Below are 17,285 nucleotides of genomic sequence, written 5' to 3'. Positions count from 1 at the left end.
CTGCAATAAGGAACTTAAAATTGTAAAGGTATCAATTTGATTTAATTTGATTTCCAGATTTGAAAAGCAAAATACGAAACTCTTCTACCACCGAGTAAGAAACAATCAAGATGCATTGGAGACATAATAACAACAAATAAACAACAAACCAACCAACAAACAAAAAAGGGCCATACGAAGAGCAGCTATGATTCCCTAGCTAAAAAAAATAAATCGGTTTTTTTTTTTGGAAAAGTGATTTGAATGCCATTTTTCTTTCAAGCTTAGGGCGTAGGCGATGAAAGCACAGAAATGAATGATATTTTAACAAATTAGCCTAACTAGTACTATACGAAATGCATGGAAACCTACAAGACGAATTTGTATGTTGACATAAGGAGTTAGGGTTTGGAAGTCACGTTGAGGTTCTCCGCTGTTCAGGTCCGTCCACTCCCTTCTTCATCTGCTTAATTTTCTTCTGCAAATCATCGACATTGTAAACACTAAGCATTTGTTTCTTGAATATGTCTTTCTCTTGAATAATAGGGATAGGAAGTGCAATGAGAATCACACCCGCGACGCAGCATATAGCCCCGACTAGCTGACCCAGAAACGTGGAAGGGACCATGTCCCCGTACCTGAAACAAACAACACCAAGTTAGAATTAGCCAAATCTAGAAGAATAAAACGATTTTTGATTGAGTGTCGAAAAACCAAAACTAAAGTAATCACTCTGGCCAATCACAATGGACACAGACAATTCAGAGAACCAATCAAAACTTGTAGCAAATGCATGTAGCCGACGTGAAGCACGGGAAAATGTGCGCGAGCAAGTCACAATTGGTTTTGGTTTTACTTCTGATCGGTCGAGAAAGTGGCCCGGGTTTTTGTAAACAATCACTAAGCGAAGTAAAGCAAGACCAATGCAAACGCGAATTACTTTCAACACTTAAGTGAAAACAGCTCTATAGCAACCTAATAAATTGAACTGATTTACTTTAACACGAGTAAATTACCATATGTCAGAATTATTAAAGATTTCATTTTTGATTTCTCGTCGAATAAAATTTTATTCTTTGTAATCATAGCTTGTCCTTATATATAGTTGATAATAACTGGATATTGTAACCTTAATTCACCTTAATGTGATCACTAGTCCTCTCGATGTAGTAAAACTCGCCCCAGTGTAGTCATAACACATCCTTTTGTAATCATTTCTCAGCATTACGCAATCATAATTTACCCTAACTGTAATAATAATTTATCTTAGTCTAATCACAACTCACTCGATGCCATCATAATGTACTGCTTTAAAGTCATAGCCTTATACTCTAATGTAATCATAACTCACCATGATGTGATCATAAATTATCCTAACGTAATTATAATTTACCTTAATGCTATCATAATTTACCTTAATTATCATCACTATTAATTATCGAAATTCCCCGTTTTGTAATCATAATTTAGTCGTAATTCACCGTAATGTTACCATAATCTAGTCATTACTTACCCTAATGTAATCATAGTGACGATGGTGTACCACATAGTATCAGGAATACTGGTAAACTTTCCTTCCACTGCTTTGCGCTCAATAAAGTATATCATACTTGAAAACACCACGATCGCTATTATCAATACAAACATCAACGACGCCAGATCTCCCACACAGCTAACCATAGCCGCTCCAAATCTTTGTAGGCGCTTGGAATGTCTTGAAAGCTTGAAAACTCTAAATATTCTCAAAACTCGTAGAACCACGAAAGCCTCTAAGTTCAAACCAACCACAGATTCTAGTAACAGGGTCAAGTAAAAAGGTATGATCGATAGAAAATCGATAATGTTCATGGCGTTCTTGGCGAATTCCAAAACATTCGGACAGACTAGTAGTCTTAGGCAAAACTCCACTGAGAATACACCCACACAAATAACGTCTATAAGATCCAGAATTCTGACTCTTTCGTTGCAAACTTTTTCCTCACTTCCGCATGGAACTGTTTCGTAAATGGTGGTAAAAATACTAAGGATGATAAAAAGCCCTACAATGTAAATAATAACCATGCCAAAAAACGCTCTAAAACCAGATTCAGCTTCACCCTCGAGTAAGACCCACATCCAATTTCGCGCGCGTCCAATGCAGGTTCGAGTTCTTAGGTGTTCTTCTTGTTTGACAGAAATTGGTTCGGATGCCGAGCTTTTACTATCATCGGCATCATTGTCTTCGTTGTCGTCATCGAAGCAACAGTCGTGAACCTCTTGTGGCATAATTCCATAGAACATTAGCTCCTCTTCGAACGAAGCGTTACAATCTTCGAATGAGCGATGGAGTTTGCCGCATCTGTAATAGTTCAATATGTAACGAAATAAGTGAGGGTCGCGATCTATAAAATACTCCTTTTTATCCTGGTCATAAAAACGCGCTGCTAATTCCTCGGAGCCCAAAAGCGTTTGAGGGAAACGTTTCAGCGTGTTTTTCCACGTTACGAATCTACGTCCTCCAACGTTAATGATAACTTTAGCGTCCGGACGGCGTCGTTTCAGACGATCGAGACAAGGATACCCAGTTGTTGGGCGAGGTACTGTCGATGCCCTACGTTCCCTACAGCGTGTTGGCTTCGTTTGAATGGCACCAATGTTACTAATCATTGTGTCTTGGTAACGTCTGACCTACGACGCAGCTGTCTTCTTCATTGCCCTAGAATAAAAAGAGTAATTGTGCTTTTTATATTAGTAAACGCAGTACCTGCTGATAGTTTCAATACATAGAGAATGAAAGACACTGCGAGTATGTTCATTGTGTCAGAATTGTTAGTCCAAAAAAATACAAAGTTAAGTTGGAAAAAGTTCTATTTCGGTTGGACTATACCATCATGAGATTGAAAAATTTGCATACAAGGTACAACCCCAGACAAAAATAATTGGGGAGGTTGTAAAAACGTGCCCGATTACAGACAATTTCGAATTCAATTTAGCAATCCCCATTCCTATACTGCTGTAGGATCCCCCCTGTTCTCCCATCAATGTTGGCTCCTCGCCTTACAATCTCGTATGTGTAAGGTTGCTATTAGCTCAACATTGAATAGGGGAGGGGAGGGGGAGAACAAAAGTGCAAAACTTCCCAACACTTGCGACAGGGGTTGTAGGTCTTAATTGAATTCTTTTCCTATAGAAAGAGGCATATTACATCAAACGCCTAACACCTTCTCTCAACAATGGGTTGAAATTCAGCAGAGAACTTTGCATTTTCTCATGAGTATACTTTTTGTTTCGCCTCGCCAGCCACTGGCGAGAGTCCAACAGTTCGAATAGTACTACCCTTCAAAGATCAGGATTCTGCAGATTTTGTACGGAAACAACTCAACGACCTAAGCCAGAAAACGCGCACAGTCATTCAACCAGTTTTTGTTAGCAACAAAATCGAACAAAAGCTTAAAGTACAAGAGAAAAAACCACCTATTGTAAACCAGCAGTGTGTTGTATACAGATTTCAATGCGACTTGTGTGATGCAAGTTATGTAGGATATACACTGAGGCATTTACATCAGCGCGTGGACGAGCACAAGAACAAAACATCATCTATTGGCAAGCATTATAGAGACAAACACTGTATTGTCCCAAAAGACCTTGACAAACAGTTTCATGTCATCAAGAAGTGCAAGAATAAGTTTGATTGTTTAGTGCATGAAATGCTAGTAATCAGAGAATTGTCACCATCTCTAAATGTCCAATCAGACTCAATCCGAGCCAAACTATTTGCGTGACATTGCATATTTTATAATGTTAATCTTAAGCGAACTTTTTCTGACAGTTTATTCTTTTCATTTTTGTTAACTTGATAATGGAGTCATGACGACTCCGAAACGTCGTTCGTTATTATCGTTTATTTTTACTTGCCTACTATCAAAACCCTTGCTTATAAGCCTTGTTATTAATACACTATTTGAGGCCTTCCTTGTATGCATATTTTTTTTTATTCTGATGACGGTATAGTTCATATACCGAAATATAACTTTTTCCAACTTAGATTTGTTGTCTAAATATTCTGACACAACGAACATACTGTCAGTAACTAGTTTCGCGTTGCTGTGTTCTCAGGCAAGACACCTTATTTTCATAGTACCCTTCTTCGCCCACCCGCGTATATATATGGTCACAAATGGGTAATTTAGCTGCAGACCTTAACACACATTGCGGACCTTTGACTGTTACTGCAACGATCATCATAGGAATGCAATGTGTGCAGAGAGCTGTGAAGCAGTTGTCCTTGCACACATTGCGTACCTACGATATTAACGATTTTGTTTGGGCGCCACAACGATATGGTATTCGCTGCTGGTAGCCATTTGCACGCACTGCCACTCTGCATGTAATGCTTGCCTATAATTCATAAATATGATTGTGGTTGTGGATGATATTGTTAAATGGTCACTGTTTAGTGATCGGAGACAATTCAGTGATCCTATTCAATCTATCAACTTTATTGGTCTCAAAAATTTACAATAATAAGAAAAGGACCAAAAAGGAATTGCGCGAACGGGAAAATAATGTTACCCATGTGAGGTGCAACCCTAAAAACTAGTAAAAATGGTGATAAAAATCTTAAATTTAAAAAAAAATCAAATACAATAAATCCAATTAATTACTTATAGTTAAAGATTATAGTTAAAAAATCTAATTAATTACTTATAGCTATAGTTAGAAAACAGCATACAGATAATATTAGTCACAAAAATTAAGAGCGGTGGCAAGGGCAGTTACGGAAGAGGAACCAGGTGCAGGGCATGTCAAAATCATAGGTAGTGTCCAGTAAAGTAAAATAAGTGGCACGCAGAAAATATTTGAATAAACTTAGGCTGGAAAATTACTCAAGAAAGGGAACGAGAAAGGGGCGCGAGTTTTTTAAACTAATCACTAAGCATGGCAATGCAAAAGCAAGCAAATGGGATTTACTTTCGATGCTCGATGCTCGACCGTTCACGATTAGTGGATGCAGAATCGATTGAAAAATCCTCGTTGTAAGATTTTTCGATTGTAAGAATAATACTTTTTATCGATAGAAGGTAGAAGTGCTTACTTAATGTAAGGTAATGTCTTTAAGAAACGCAGAGAGCAATAAAGAAACCCGGAATTTCAGATTTCAATTCAATTCTCGGCCGTTATTTCACTATCCACAAAAAGACGATTGAATTGCTTTCACAAGCAAAAACAAAAAAAAAACGGTAATATAATAGCAAAATTTCGTTTGCATCTTCTACACAGCACTTCAGATTCTATTCTTTTATGTCGACAAACGCATTTTTCACAATCCTAAAATCAAACAACATTCAAACTCACAATTTAACGCCATTTCTTGCACAGTCAGCTGATAGACCATTTCCCAGGCCTTCTAAACCAATTTTGCTTCGCGTTCCTAGCAACAGTCGGTGAAAAGATTTCATCAACGAACGCGAGCGCGCTTTTTTTACACGCAATATGGCCTCCAGCAGTTGTGATTTATTATAATCTGTATTTTAATGTTAGGCTTAAAACACTTTAACAGTGGCCGACTTCTCTAGGGGGGCGTTCTTGTGTGGTTAGTTTTGCATTATTATCCCTGTTCACAACGTGTACAGCACTTGGGAATTAATCTCAAATATAATGGGAATCTGTCGCTTATTGCAAGTCGGTAAAAGCTATATTTGTAAAACGAATTCGTTCGCTTGTTCTGAACTGGTTTCCAAATATTAGTGTCGAGCTCAGTTTCTACATTCTCGGTTACAAGAACTCTAATTAGATCTCCATAACACCGTCTTAGCCGTTAATAAACAGCATGGTTCCTCAAACAATGTTTATTTTCTACGCAAGCAACTCACGGAATCGATAGCATTTTAGCGCCCGAGCCGAAACGAGTGTTACGCTTGTTTCTGCAGCTTGTTTAGTGCTACGCGTTGAAAGCATATTCGGTTTCACTTTCTTTTGCCTCAGGCAAATGTTTAGAACTTTCAGCACAAAAGCAAATATCAAGAACATGTCTTTCTAAACACTTAATTCTAAGAGGAAGCGAAGATAAGCTTTAAAGTACAGTGTAATTATAGATATCCCGAAGACATTATTTTAAGTACATGTTAACCCTGTTGTTGACAATCTTGATTATAAGCGATTACGCATAATACTCTGTTTGGTTTCTGAAATGTACCACTCACCTAACAATTTTCATCAAGAAACCGCCAGAAATATTACATCAACAGTCCGCTGTAAAGATCTGTCATCTGTAAAATCAAGAAATAAGTCATGCTTTAGAAATACACCACTTTAGACCCGCAAAATACATAGTTAAGACGACGTTTACAAAACAACGACAGTAACAAAGACCTGCAAACAGTGCAAACGATGAACATTTCCCTCCGCTGTACGCCTTGAAATAACACAAATAAATAATACATAAACAAATATTCAAGCGTACGGTTTTCTTTTAAGCGGTCCCCCATTGTACCCAAACAATGGCTTGTAATCTTACTGAGAGAACATGGTTTATTGTTTTTGTCCTGTTATTAAACAGGGAAGCCGACAGAATGAATTTGCTGTTAAGATACGACAATTGGCGTAGCGGTCAGGTATCGATCATTCTATTAAAACAAATCAAATGTAAATTTTTTTGGTTGACAAATTGAGAGCTTAGGAGTGTTTGGTGGCGACGAAAAACATTACGTCCCATTGGCTCGCTGGTGTATACAGCTTTTAATTAATCATTTTGCGGTTAAACGTTTTACAGTACAATAACTTCATCGAAAGAAACTTACTCAGTGTAATAAAAATACTTTTTCGCTTTGTAAAACTTAAACCTTGTTGCATTTATTTTAGTTTCGGATCAACGCATGCGCACAGAGATAATTCGCCAACGAAGCCAGCCGCTCAAAAATCGCTCTTTTAGCGGCCGGCTGTTTACGCATGCTACAGTTCATTATAATGGTAGGTACTTGCCAGTTTTCATTACTGTTTCTAATTATAGGGTTTTAATGGACCGAGGCGAACATTACATGCCAAATCGACTGTCATTTTAATGACAGAACGAATGTAATAAAGAATTTATTTATAGTATTTTTAACAGATTAAATGAACGGAGCGCTTAAGCAAAACTTCAGCCAGTTGCTTCTAGAATCGTGCAGGTTTTCAAGATAATATTAATTGTGAGGAAAATTACAAGATTGTAAGTTTTAGTTCGCCTCACTTATAAAATCATTATAATTGTTATCATAGAAGACTCTTTTATAGCTATCGATAGTTACAAAACACTAAATGCATATGCCAATACAGTAACAAGGCTTTTACAATGTTGCGTTGCTTTAAGCTGAATGATTTTGGAACAAATTAAAAAACGCTTTTATGTATCTACAAATTGAAACGAAAAGTCGTACTCGCGATAAAAAATAAGCCGTTAGGATTTATTTAGTTACGGTGACGTTCTTGAGAGCGACTTAATAACGCATCAAAAAGCAAGCTTTCTGCACAAATTTCCAAGAAATCAAGAACAATTTAGACCCTTTTCCTATAGTGTTAAATTGACACAACACAATAACAATAAGGCAAGCCAAAATGTTTGATCTGCCTTGAACAATATGTAGTTTCAAGCCATGCACAACTTTCTTTAATGACATCATAACCCAACAACGGCCATTCAGTTGATTTTCAAGAACTTACACAAAATGCAGAATATTTTGACAGCAAAAGCTGGGTCAAAAAGACAACGAAAATCGACGATAGCTGATGATCGATAGTTGAAAGATAGTTTTGACTAATTCTTCATCTCTAATGGATCGTGATCAGTGAGAGGCCCAAGAAGCTAAGAGTATGCGAGAGTATGCACGTCAAACGAGCGAAATCGCTCGTTGACTTGCAGTTTCAAAACCGATGAGGGCTCAGCGAGTCGCTTGAGGATTTGGGTTTTGAGCTCTCCCCAATCCCCGTCGTGATTTCCCCGCCCGCTCATCCAAGAGCCCTTTTTAGAAGCCGCGTTTCGACCTCCAACGAACTCACAGTAAAATACCGACTGTTTTCTCGTCTGTGTTTCGTCTCCGTTGTCAAAATTATCGTGCTCTTGCTGAGCCCCTCCAGCTCTTCTTTTCGCAAACTCTGTCCCTCTTGGTGCGAATCTTGCGCTGGGGTATCAACTTCGCTCCACGTCAAAATACGTCCGCCATCTTGTTTCTGCTCCACGTGGTAGAAGGTATTTTGCCTCAAGGACGTGCTACTATGCAAACTCCGACAGCAGCTTCCAGCGTAGTCGTCTCCTTACAAGCGGCGATGTTGCCCTCAATCCTGGCCCGTGCTGTAATCCTCCAAAGTGCTCTGTTTGTTCGGGAACAGTCGCTCGTAACCACAGAGCCTTGAATTGTGACCAATGTGAAAAGTGGTGCCATATTAGATGCGGAAACGTCAAACCAAGTGATTATAAAAACTTACAACGCCTAACGACCTTTGATTGGTCCTGTCCTCGCTGCCTCCAGACCACTGAGATTATTGCGAATTCCTTCCGAAATGAGACCATTCTCACCGCTGTAACTGCTACCACGAATAACAACACCGAGGTTACAGAATCCCGGGAGGATCCATTTCTCGTCCTTAAACAATCTGTTGGCGACAAAAATCTCAAGATTGGTCATCTTAACATCAATGGCCTTGTGAACAAGCTGTGCGAGGTCCAACACCTCTTGTATGTAGTCAAGTTTGACCTTCTTGGTATCACTGAGACTCACCTAAACTCGAGTATTTCAGATGACTGGATCAAAATTTCTGGATATAACTTTGTGAGGAGGGACCGTGATTCCTGTGGAGGTGGTGTTTTGATATATTTCAAAGAAGATCTTACTGTACACCCTGCTCCTTCTTGGGAAAGATCAAACATGGAAGCAACATGGCTAAACGTCACCATGAGATCTCAATCCTTCCTTGTTGGCTGTGTCTACAGACCACCTAATGACTCCTCCTTTTTTGAACCTTTTAGGGACTTGATTGCTAATATCTGGCTAAAGAGGAAAAATATAATCCTAGTTGGTGACCTCAACTGTGATATGCTGCACAAACCCAGCAACGCCGAGTCCGAATACGGAAAACGCTTACGAAGGATCCTATGTAGTTATGGTTTAAAAAACATCATCAACAGTCCAACCCGTATTACTGCCACCTCAAAGTCGCTTATCGACCTCGTGATAACAAGTCAACCTTCTAAAATCCAAACCTCTGGTTCCATCGACTTGGGCATCTCCGATCACCACCTAATATTCGCTGTCTTTAAAGTTGCAAGGAGTAATCCAAAACCCAAAGTTATCTCAACCAAGAACTATAAATCGTTAGACACTAAGCAATTTAGGAGCGACTTCGATCAGGCCCCATGGCATATAACTGGATTATTCGATGATATTGATGACAGCGTGGATGCTTGGCAATACTTATACGATGAAATCCTACTTCACCACCTACCCCCACGAGATGTTCGGATAAGAGTTAAATCTCTTCCATGGATTGACACCTCCATTAGAAAAGAAATGAACATGAGATACAAACTCTTAATAAAGGCAAAGTCAACAGGTAATCCTGAATTATGGAGTCTCTACAAGCAGAAGAGACTAGAGGTGAAAAAGCTATTAAAGAGTGCTGAAGCTGCTTACTGGCATAATTTATTTCAAGAAGCTACCAACCCTAATGAATTTTGGAAATTGACTAACCAAGTTTTAAGAAAACACAAAGCCAAAAGCATCGGTCCAATCTGCGATCGCAACCACGACGGGGTGATATTAACCCATGACCTAAAGAAGGCTGAGTATTTCAATGACTTCTTTGTGAATGTCAGTGAAGACCTCACTAAGCAACTCGATCCTTTGGACCTCTCATCCCTAAACACCTTTATCACTAGAATTACACCTACCAGAGACTATACTTACTTGAACTGGGAACTGGTAAAAAACAAACTGATAAAGGCTGCTAACCCCAAGAAGGCTACCGGTCCTGACCATGTTTCTCCAAGGGACCTCTCTATAATTGGCGACTCTGTCATCCACAGTCTATTACCGATTTTTACGAAGAGTGTGAGAGATGCATCTTTCCCCTCCAGCTGGAAATTATCACGTGTCAATCCCATATTTAAGAAAGGATCACCAACAGACGCAAACAATTACAGACCTATCTCCCTTCTCAGTATCCCAGGAAAAATCTTGGAAGATATTGTGAGCGACACCTTAAACAACCATATGGATACACAAGGTTTATTATGCAACAACCAATGGGGATTTCGAAAAAATTATTCAACTGAGAGCCTTTTACTTCATTTAACAGAGACTTGGAGAAATGCACTGGACAAGGGCCAGAAAGTGGGTGTCCTTTTTATCGATTTTCGGAAAGCTTTTGACACTGTGAACCATACTATCCTACAAGAAAAGCTAAAAGCCATTGGTGTATCAGGTGACCTGCTTTCCTGGCTTGATGATTATATGTCTGCACGTAAGCAGTTTGTCCAATTATCAGAATATCAGTCCGAGCCCAAAACCATTACGTTTGGAGTCCCCCAAGGCTCAATATTAGGGCCCAAATTATTTTCAATCTTCGTAAACGACCTTCCTGAATCGATAACAAGTGGTAATGTATTCATGTTTGCTGATGATACCACAATTTACACAATTGGCAAGGACATCGACAATATCATCCTGACACTGCAATCCATTTTAGACCAGGTATACACCTGGTGTCAGTCTAACAGATTAATAGCCCACGAATCGAAGACGGAAGCCCTGATAATTTCAAGACAGAGCTTTATTGGTCCCCTGCGACGTTTGACTTACGGCAGTAGCACTATTGAGTACAAACAATCATCCAAATGTCTTGGGTTAACAATCGACAACAAGCTATCATGGTATGAACACATCGGGAACGTTTGTAAGTCCTTCAGCAACAAGGTCGCAGTCTTAAAACGGATAAAGTTCCTACCAAAACCAGTCTTGGAAACTATTTATTATAAAACAATCATCCCCAGTGTCCTATATGGTATTGCAGTCTGGGGATCTTGTTCTCCAGCTTTGTTAGATGATATAGACCGAATTCATTTGAGAGCAACAAGAATTATAAATAGTCTACCGCATTACATCCATAGTGATTACATCAGGAACGCTCCATATTGGAACCCAATTGTTTCATTTTACATTAAGAGACTTCTAGTTATTACGCACAATATTTACCATGGAAATAGCATCGATCCTCTAAAGGACTTACTAGTGAAACCCGAGTCTACTTATAACTTTAGAAAATCCTTAAATGTTGAGGTTGATAGACCAAGAACAGAAGTGGGAAGATCTTCTTTTAAACATCGTGCTGCACTATCTTGGAATCTCCTTCCCGATGACATCAAGTCTTGCTCTAACCTTGATTCTTTCAAGAAAAAACTTAAGGCAAATAAGAGTCTCTTAAAATCTATCAGTTTCACTAAAGCGTCCTGCAGCGTTTCTAACAAATCTCTGGACTTCATATATTTTTAATTTATTCATTTATTTATCTTTTTACTGTATATTGTTATTAATTCATCTATTTTACCTATCATTATTTATTCAGATATTGTAAATAAATTTTGGATCATGTATTATATAGGATCTTATTGTAATTTATTATTTTAGATAGTGCAGGTCCACATCAGGACTCAACGTCTTGCCAATTATTTTTGTAACCTGCTTTATCAAATAAACCATGTATGTATGTATGTATGTATGTATGTACACTTCATGCCAAAATACATGAGGCATCAACCGACCGTAACGCAGAAAAGTCGGGTCAGAACGAAAACATCGACTACAGACCCTTTCACCTGTTAATAAATTTACATTTTAGAAAGGCTCATAAACCATACGGCGCTCAAATGTCGACAAAAGCTAAATTTGTCGTCTCTTTAATTATTTGGCCTTCCGCTTACCGGGAAAAAAGCTTACCGGAAGTTCAAAACAACAGGGAAATTAAAAGAAAATTAAAACACCATCTTGAATTAAGTGTTAAAGTTGCAATCGTTAACGCCGACAGTAAATTTTGACTCAGTAAAATTCATGATGTTACACTATATTGATGAATGAAGAGTGTGAGCTGGGCTGTATAAATAAGATAATATATGATCTGCGTCAAAACTCGCTTCGAAATTCAGTATGGTGTGAAAATCCGTGGGCTTCATATTTTCTCCCAGCGCATTGCTATATAAAGAAATCAATAGCTTTTTCTCTACCGAACTTAAATTAAAGTAATATGTACGCAACGTAAAAATTTTAACTGCGTTTGCAAAATACAAATATAACAGTATTTAACTATAGCATATTCACCTGTTGTGGCACAAAACAGTCTCTTTTACAGTCTCAGTGAATAATTATATTCTTGAGGGACTGAATAAGTTAGACCTCATCCGTGCGTTAAAATTCTAAGTGAGCTCTTTTAAGTAAGACACAAAAACACTCACACGCCCCAATTTCGAAGTACCAATGGTTCCAGCTTAATTTATGAGATTTCTCAAAGTTTATCTCATAAGGAAGTCAAAATATGAAGCTTTCGTGTTACTAACTTGGGATTTTTGACGGCGTTCATTGTGGGGAGCCATCTTAATCGGTGACTTCGTTTAAAATTGCCCCGAGGCAAAAGTAATTTTCAGTCCGCGCTGAAAAATTGTTTATTTTGGCAACAAAGAGTAACAAAGAAAAGCTGTCCCTGGCTTATTTTGTTCGTCGATTTTTGTTGCTTCTATAGGTGGTTTCAATACAATCCTTGTAAGGGATTTGATAAACGCTGTATAAATCTCATCTAAAGATTCTTTTTTACTCAGCACGGAGCTCAAACTTAAAAGTAAATCATTTAATTTCTCGGCTGCAGCTGATTTGTAGGTTTAATGCAAAACATATCGCTTCAAAATAGGTTAAACTCGCTAGGATAACAATAAAATCCCTTTTGATGTTGAACACAAATTGGCTAATTTCACACTCCAGATAAAGACGCTCTTTCTTGTGAATTTTTAGATCTGCATGAATCTTAGAAGAACGCTACGGGAGATCATTCTAAAGCTATATCAATTTGAATCTTAATTCTTTGCCTTTTAACTTATCATCGCCGTAAAAAAAAATTCAAAAACCATCCCGCTAAAGAAACACCTTAATCGAGTGGTGTCTTTAGACTTCGATTCAACCTTACATCTCTATGTTTTGTTAGTATTTTTCATGCTTCAATCCACCGATACAATTGTCGAATTAAAGAAAGATGAATACTATAAATGACTTTCGTAGAAATGCATATTACCTCAGTCTCTTATGATTCTTTCAGCGTCGATGATGATTCTACAGAACTTCGCAAGAACTACCCGAATCTTCCTAATATCGAAGCAGTTTTACCGCTTTTCAACGTTTGAACGGGCAGATATCAATTTTATCGCCCAGAGAAGTGATAATGACAGACAATGACAAGAGGAAAATGATTGACACTTACTAATTTTCCGGGACGGAATTGTTTGAATTTGAAAATGTGTTTTAAATATTTCAGAATTTGTTTAGAGTGCAGTAATAAATTGTTTGTCGCGGAACGAAAGTAATCCCTTCACGAAACGCCACTTTAGACCTTCGTTCTTATCACACATCATACAGGTCTGACTGACATGAGTGTCGACCGGCCGGGCTGATAACTTTCGGTACGTGACATACGCGCTTAACACCTGCGGCAAATTCAGCGACTTTTACTAAGACGTACTCGAATCTTATTCACAGTTTTACAAAAAATAAAAGTTACAAAATTTTAATCCTTAAACGGTTAAACAAAAAAACCTCAAACTGTATCGAAAATGGTGCACTGCGTTTTACGTGCGCCCTTTAATTCGATGGATCGCGCGATAATAATTTTTGCTTGCAATATTTAGATTATTTATGGAAATTATTCTTTTTATTTATTTAGAGAAGAAAAACATGCAAACACACTTTCGTCTTTGTAAAATCCGAGTTCGATACTTTTTGAAAGGCTTGTGCGCATGTGCGATTGTCAGCCTCATTCGGGGGTTTGTTAGTTTGCTGCGATGAAACAAGTCACGAAAGGAGGATAACAAAGCGGATGAGAGGACTAACTATCGCTCTCGTTTGGCCTGAGACTCTCATGCACTCTCTCGTCGATCTCTCATGCGCTCTCATTGACTTTGAACGTCATCAAATTTTCCTTGAGATTTTTCTCGTTTGGCCCGAGTTGATGATAGTCAATGAGAGCTGACGAAAACTCTCATGAGAGTCAACTCTCAGTAGCTCTCATCCTCGTCTTGCCCGGGCTAAATAGTTTTATTCTAGGTTCTTTAGGACGCAAACTACTTAGCGCCTAGACTTCTGGCGTTCACTATCTGTTGAGGAAGACTGAGGAAGACTCGTTTCCAGTGAAAAATTGTTGGGAAAACTCAACCGAGAGTTTTTCTCGTAACCGGGTCTCCCTGTTTTCTGCGCGAGGATGGGGAGCGTACTAAGCTACAATGTTTAAAAATGTTTGTGAAATGCTGCCACAATAAATATTATGCTAAAACATCGCCCCGTGAGCGTCGTATTAAGCTATGTTGACTTTTCGCGGAACAATGTTGCGCTGTTGCATAAGCAACATCATCCTTAATTAAATTCTTACGTGACCCAATTTACATTGCAGACGGACCGTCTCACACAGAAACACGAAGTCCTCATAAACAGTTTAAAAAGTTAGAAACGACTTTCATTTTTCAGTAGAAATAAAAACGTGTGCTAATGTTATTGTAAATGTTCTTAATCCGCGAAAATTAAAGTTAATGGGGATGAGGCGGGTTGTGGTTACCACATAACAATCCGTAATGGTGTGGTTTTTTCGGATCATTCAGACAAACCGTCTGTACTGACGTACATCTTCTATCCATTGTTCCCAACTTTAAAAGCATCATTATCATTTCTTTGCCACCGTATTGCAAAAAGAGTGTCCAATTGGCGAACGATTTCAGTGTATCGCTGCAAAAGTACTTTGAACTCTTGAGAAAAGCTTGGTACACAATTTTACAAACAGACCTGATAAATTAAACTTTTTATAAGCTCAACTTACGCTAAAACAATCGCCCAGCGAGGGGTTGCGTGAATGTTTACGCAAACGATTCCTGAACATGGCGGCAAATATTTCGGAACTGCCAAAGAAAAACGTGTTGCTGACTTCGCGTATGAAATTACGGTTTGGAGAAAAGTAAGCCAGAATATTACAAAACAACGCTATCTTATATTTGACAAGTAAAATAATAATTATGCGAATGTAGCCACTACGAACTAATTGTTGACTACATTGGGATAAATAAGATGGAAAATAACTAAAATTTTCTCCAAAATTATCCACTTACTCTTAAAAGTTAGTGTTATTTCGCCCATTTTTCTAAAGAGGTTTTAAAAACTCGATGGAACGAATTTCTATAGATCAAGAATCGATTGTTATAAGACTGTTTCAAAAAAATAGTTTATGGAACGCGTATTTTACCGCGGTTAGGACAGTAAATGATATTTTACACAGTCAATTAAAAAAATTTAAAGCGGCCTACCTCCGCGAGACGACGAAACTGGGCCAGGTTGAGCTATGTTGCTACATAAGGCGGTATGGTTGAAACGATTTTCATAAGTTTGATGCGCATAAGTTATGGATTTCAGCTGTTTGAACAAAGAGCTCGATTCTTTATGGATTTGTCCTTGTATAGCGAACCAAAAGCTATGAATAAATAATAAATTGGAAGAGCTGGAATATAAACATGTTAATGAAGACACTTGTAATAATTCGTGTTGTCAATACTCTCGCTATCAAATACTTTCTGTAGAGGCCCGTGAAAGCTTCTTAGTTTTTGTTTCGCTCGTTTAGCCGAATTAGATCTCGCCGGGGCCACAATTCGAAAATCTACTAATTCACACTTAAACTGCGGGGAAAATTGTAGTCGGTTAATGTTTTGACAGGTTTGATACATAGATTTCCAAATATTTGTCACGTATAGCGCAGAGAAAAAATGTTAAAATTCGATGGACTAAGGTTCTTACTGAAAAAAATACATTTCTGTTCTTTTATTATTTTTACTTACCCGAGTGGAATTAGGGTCGCTGAAGAACAGAGATAAATTGCAGTTCTTTAAGTTACTTAAAATTCGTGTATTTTTTTGTATTCTCTTCATATTGACCCAAGCTAAATTCAGCTATCCGTTTACAAGATTTTACAGTACAATCCTACCGATACAAGTAAATGACAAAGAATGATTTTAACCAATTCAACAGCGTCTAAACACCTTCAAAACTTATCGTCCGAGCTTAGTTCTCGTAGTAAAATGGTGGGCACTCTTTTCAAATTTTGTTCTTTAGTACTTGTATGCAAATGTACATTTAATTTGAAAATGTATTTTTTTCCTATTTATCATGTAGAGAACTTATTGCTTTGAATATTATGGAAGAATAATAATTTGCTAGTTCAAAGTTGAAGGTCTGATAAATAAAAGTAAGAAACGGAACTTGAAAAAAACAGAAAATATATGAACGTCGTTCCCTTGCAATCGGCATTAGCTTGATCAAATTCCAATTTCTTCTTACCTTAATTTATGCGAATTAGAAGTCTCAGACGAGCTCCTGAATTAAACTGGTAGTGTTATTCCCGAGCATAAGTTGACATAAGTTGAACTGATGTCGACCTTGACAGCAAAATAGGTTTGTATTCAGCTGATATGGTGCGGTTGCCAAGAGAACGATTAAATTTATTAATTATCACTTTACATTCCCACAAAATACAAAAATATGTCCCTCTTTCTTGTAACTTCCATTAGTTCCCACTGTGTAACGCGTTATTTGCCGTTTGTGACAAAATTACTATTGAATGAGTGAAAAATATTTTCATTACGTTTCTATAGAGTTTTAGGGGTATTATAAGTGTCTTATTTCTGCAGGTGAAAATGTAAATATAAAATGCTGGAGAGTTCCGCTGTAGTTTTGAGTGAGCAGTTCAGAATTTCCTGAAATTAAATGAAAAGAAACACGTGCAGAATGATTCATATTTCTTTCATTAAAAAGACACCTTTCCGTGTGATTGCAGATTAGAGTTAAATGTGTTGCTGGGTAAAAAGTTGCGCGAAAAATCGTCCCCGATACCATGTTACACGGTGTTTGAGTTGTCCCGTGTAACACCGCATTTACAACGACTTTTTGCGCAACCGTGTAACATGGTACCGGGGACGATGTTTCGCGCACCTTTTAGCTCGGCAACACGTTGCAAGTTTTTGACCCGCAACCCAAGATGACGACTAATTAGAAAGTTTGCTCGTGTAA

At 37.9% G+C, this 17,285-nt stretch overlaps 1 protein-coding gene across 4 annotated transcripts; it reads right to left on the bottom strand.

Moving 5' to 3' along the window:
* Window positions 1-225: 225 nt before the first annotated feature.
* On the bottom strand, window positions 226-16,610 carry LOC144628155 (potassium voltage-gated channel protein Shal-like). 4 transcript variants are annotated; one of them, XM_078486217.1, is made up of 4 exons: window positions 16,557-16,610; window positions 6,162-6,227; window positions 1,493-2,674; window positions 226-617 (listed from the first exon to the last, which is right to left on the bottom strand). In XM_078486217.1, the coding sequence occupies exons 3-4, from the start codon at window positions 2,623-2,625 to the stop codon at window positions 395-397; spliced, it is 1,356 nt and encodes a 451-aa protein (XP_078342343.1). In that variant the 5' UTR covers window positions 2,626-2,674; window positions 6,162-6,227; window positions 16,557-16,610; the 3' UTR covers window positions 226-394. The 4 variants fall into 4 exon arrangements, with proteins under 4 accessions (XP_078342343.1, XP_078342340.1, XP_078342342.1 ...); XM_078486214.1 differs by lacking the exon at window positions 16,557-16,610 and adding an exon at window positions 15,533-15,746; XM_078486216.1 differs by lacking the exon at window positions 16,557-16,610 and adding an exon at window positions 13,264-13,571.
* Window positions 16,611-17,285: the final 675 nt, after the last annotated feature.

Source organism: Oculina patagonica, chromosome 10 (assembly GCF_052425735.1).
Source record: "Oculina patagonica isolate OP01 chromosome 10, crgOcupat, whole genome shotgun sequence".
Taxonomy (NCBI): Eukaryota; Metazoa; Cnidaria; class Anthozoa; order Scleractinia; family Oculinidae; genus Oculina; species Oculina patagonica.
The sequence above is the reverse complement of the archived record's forward strand: the minus strand, read 5'-3'. Positions and strand labels throughout refer to the sequence as shown.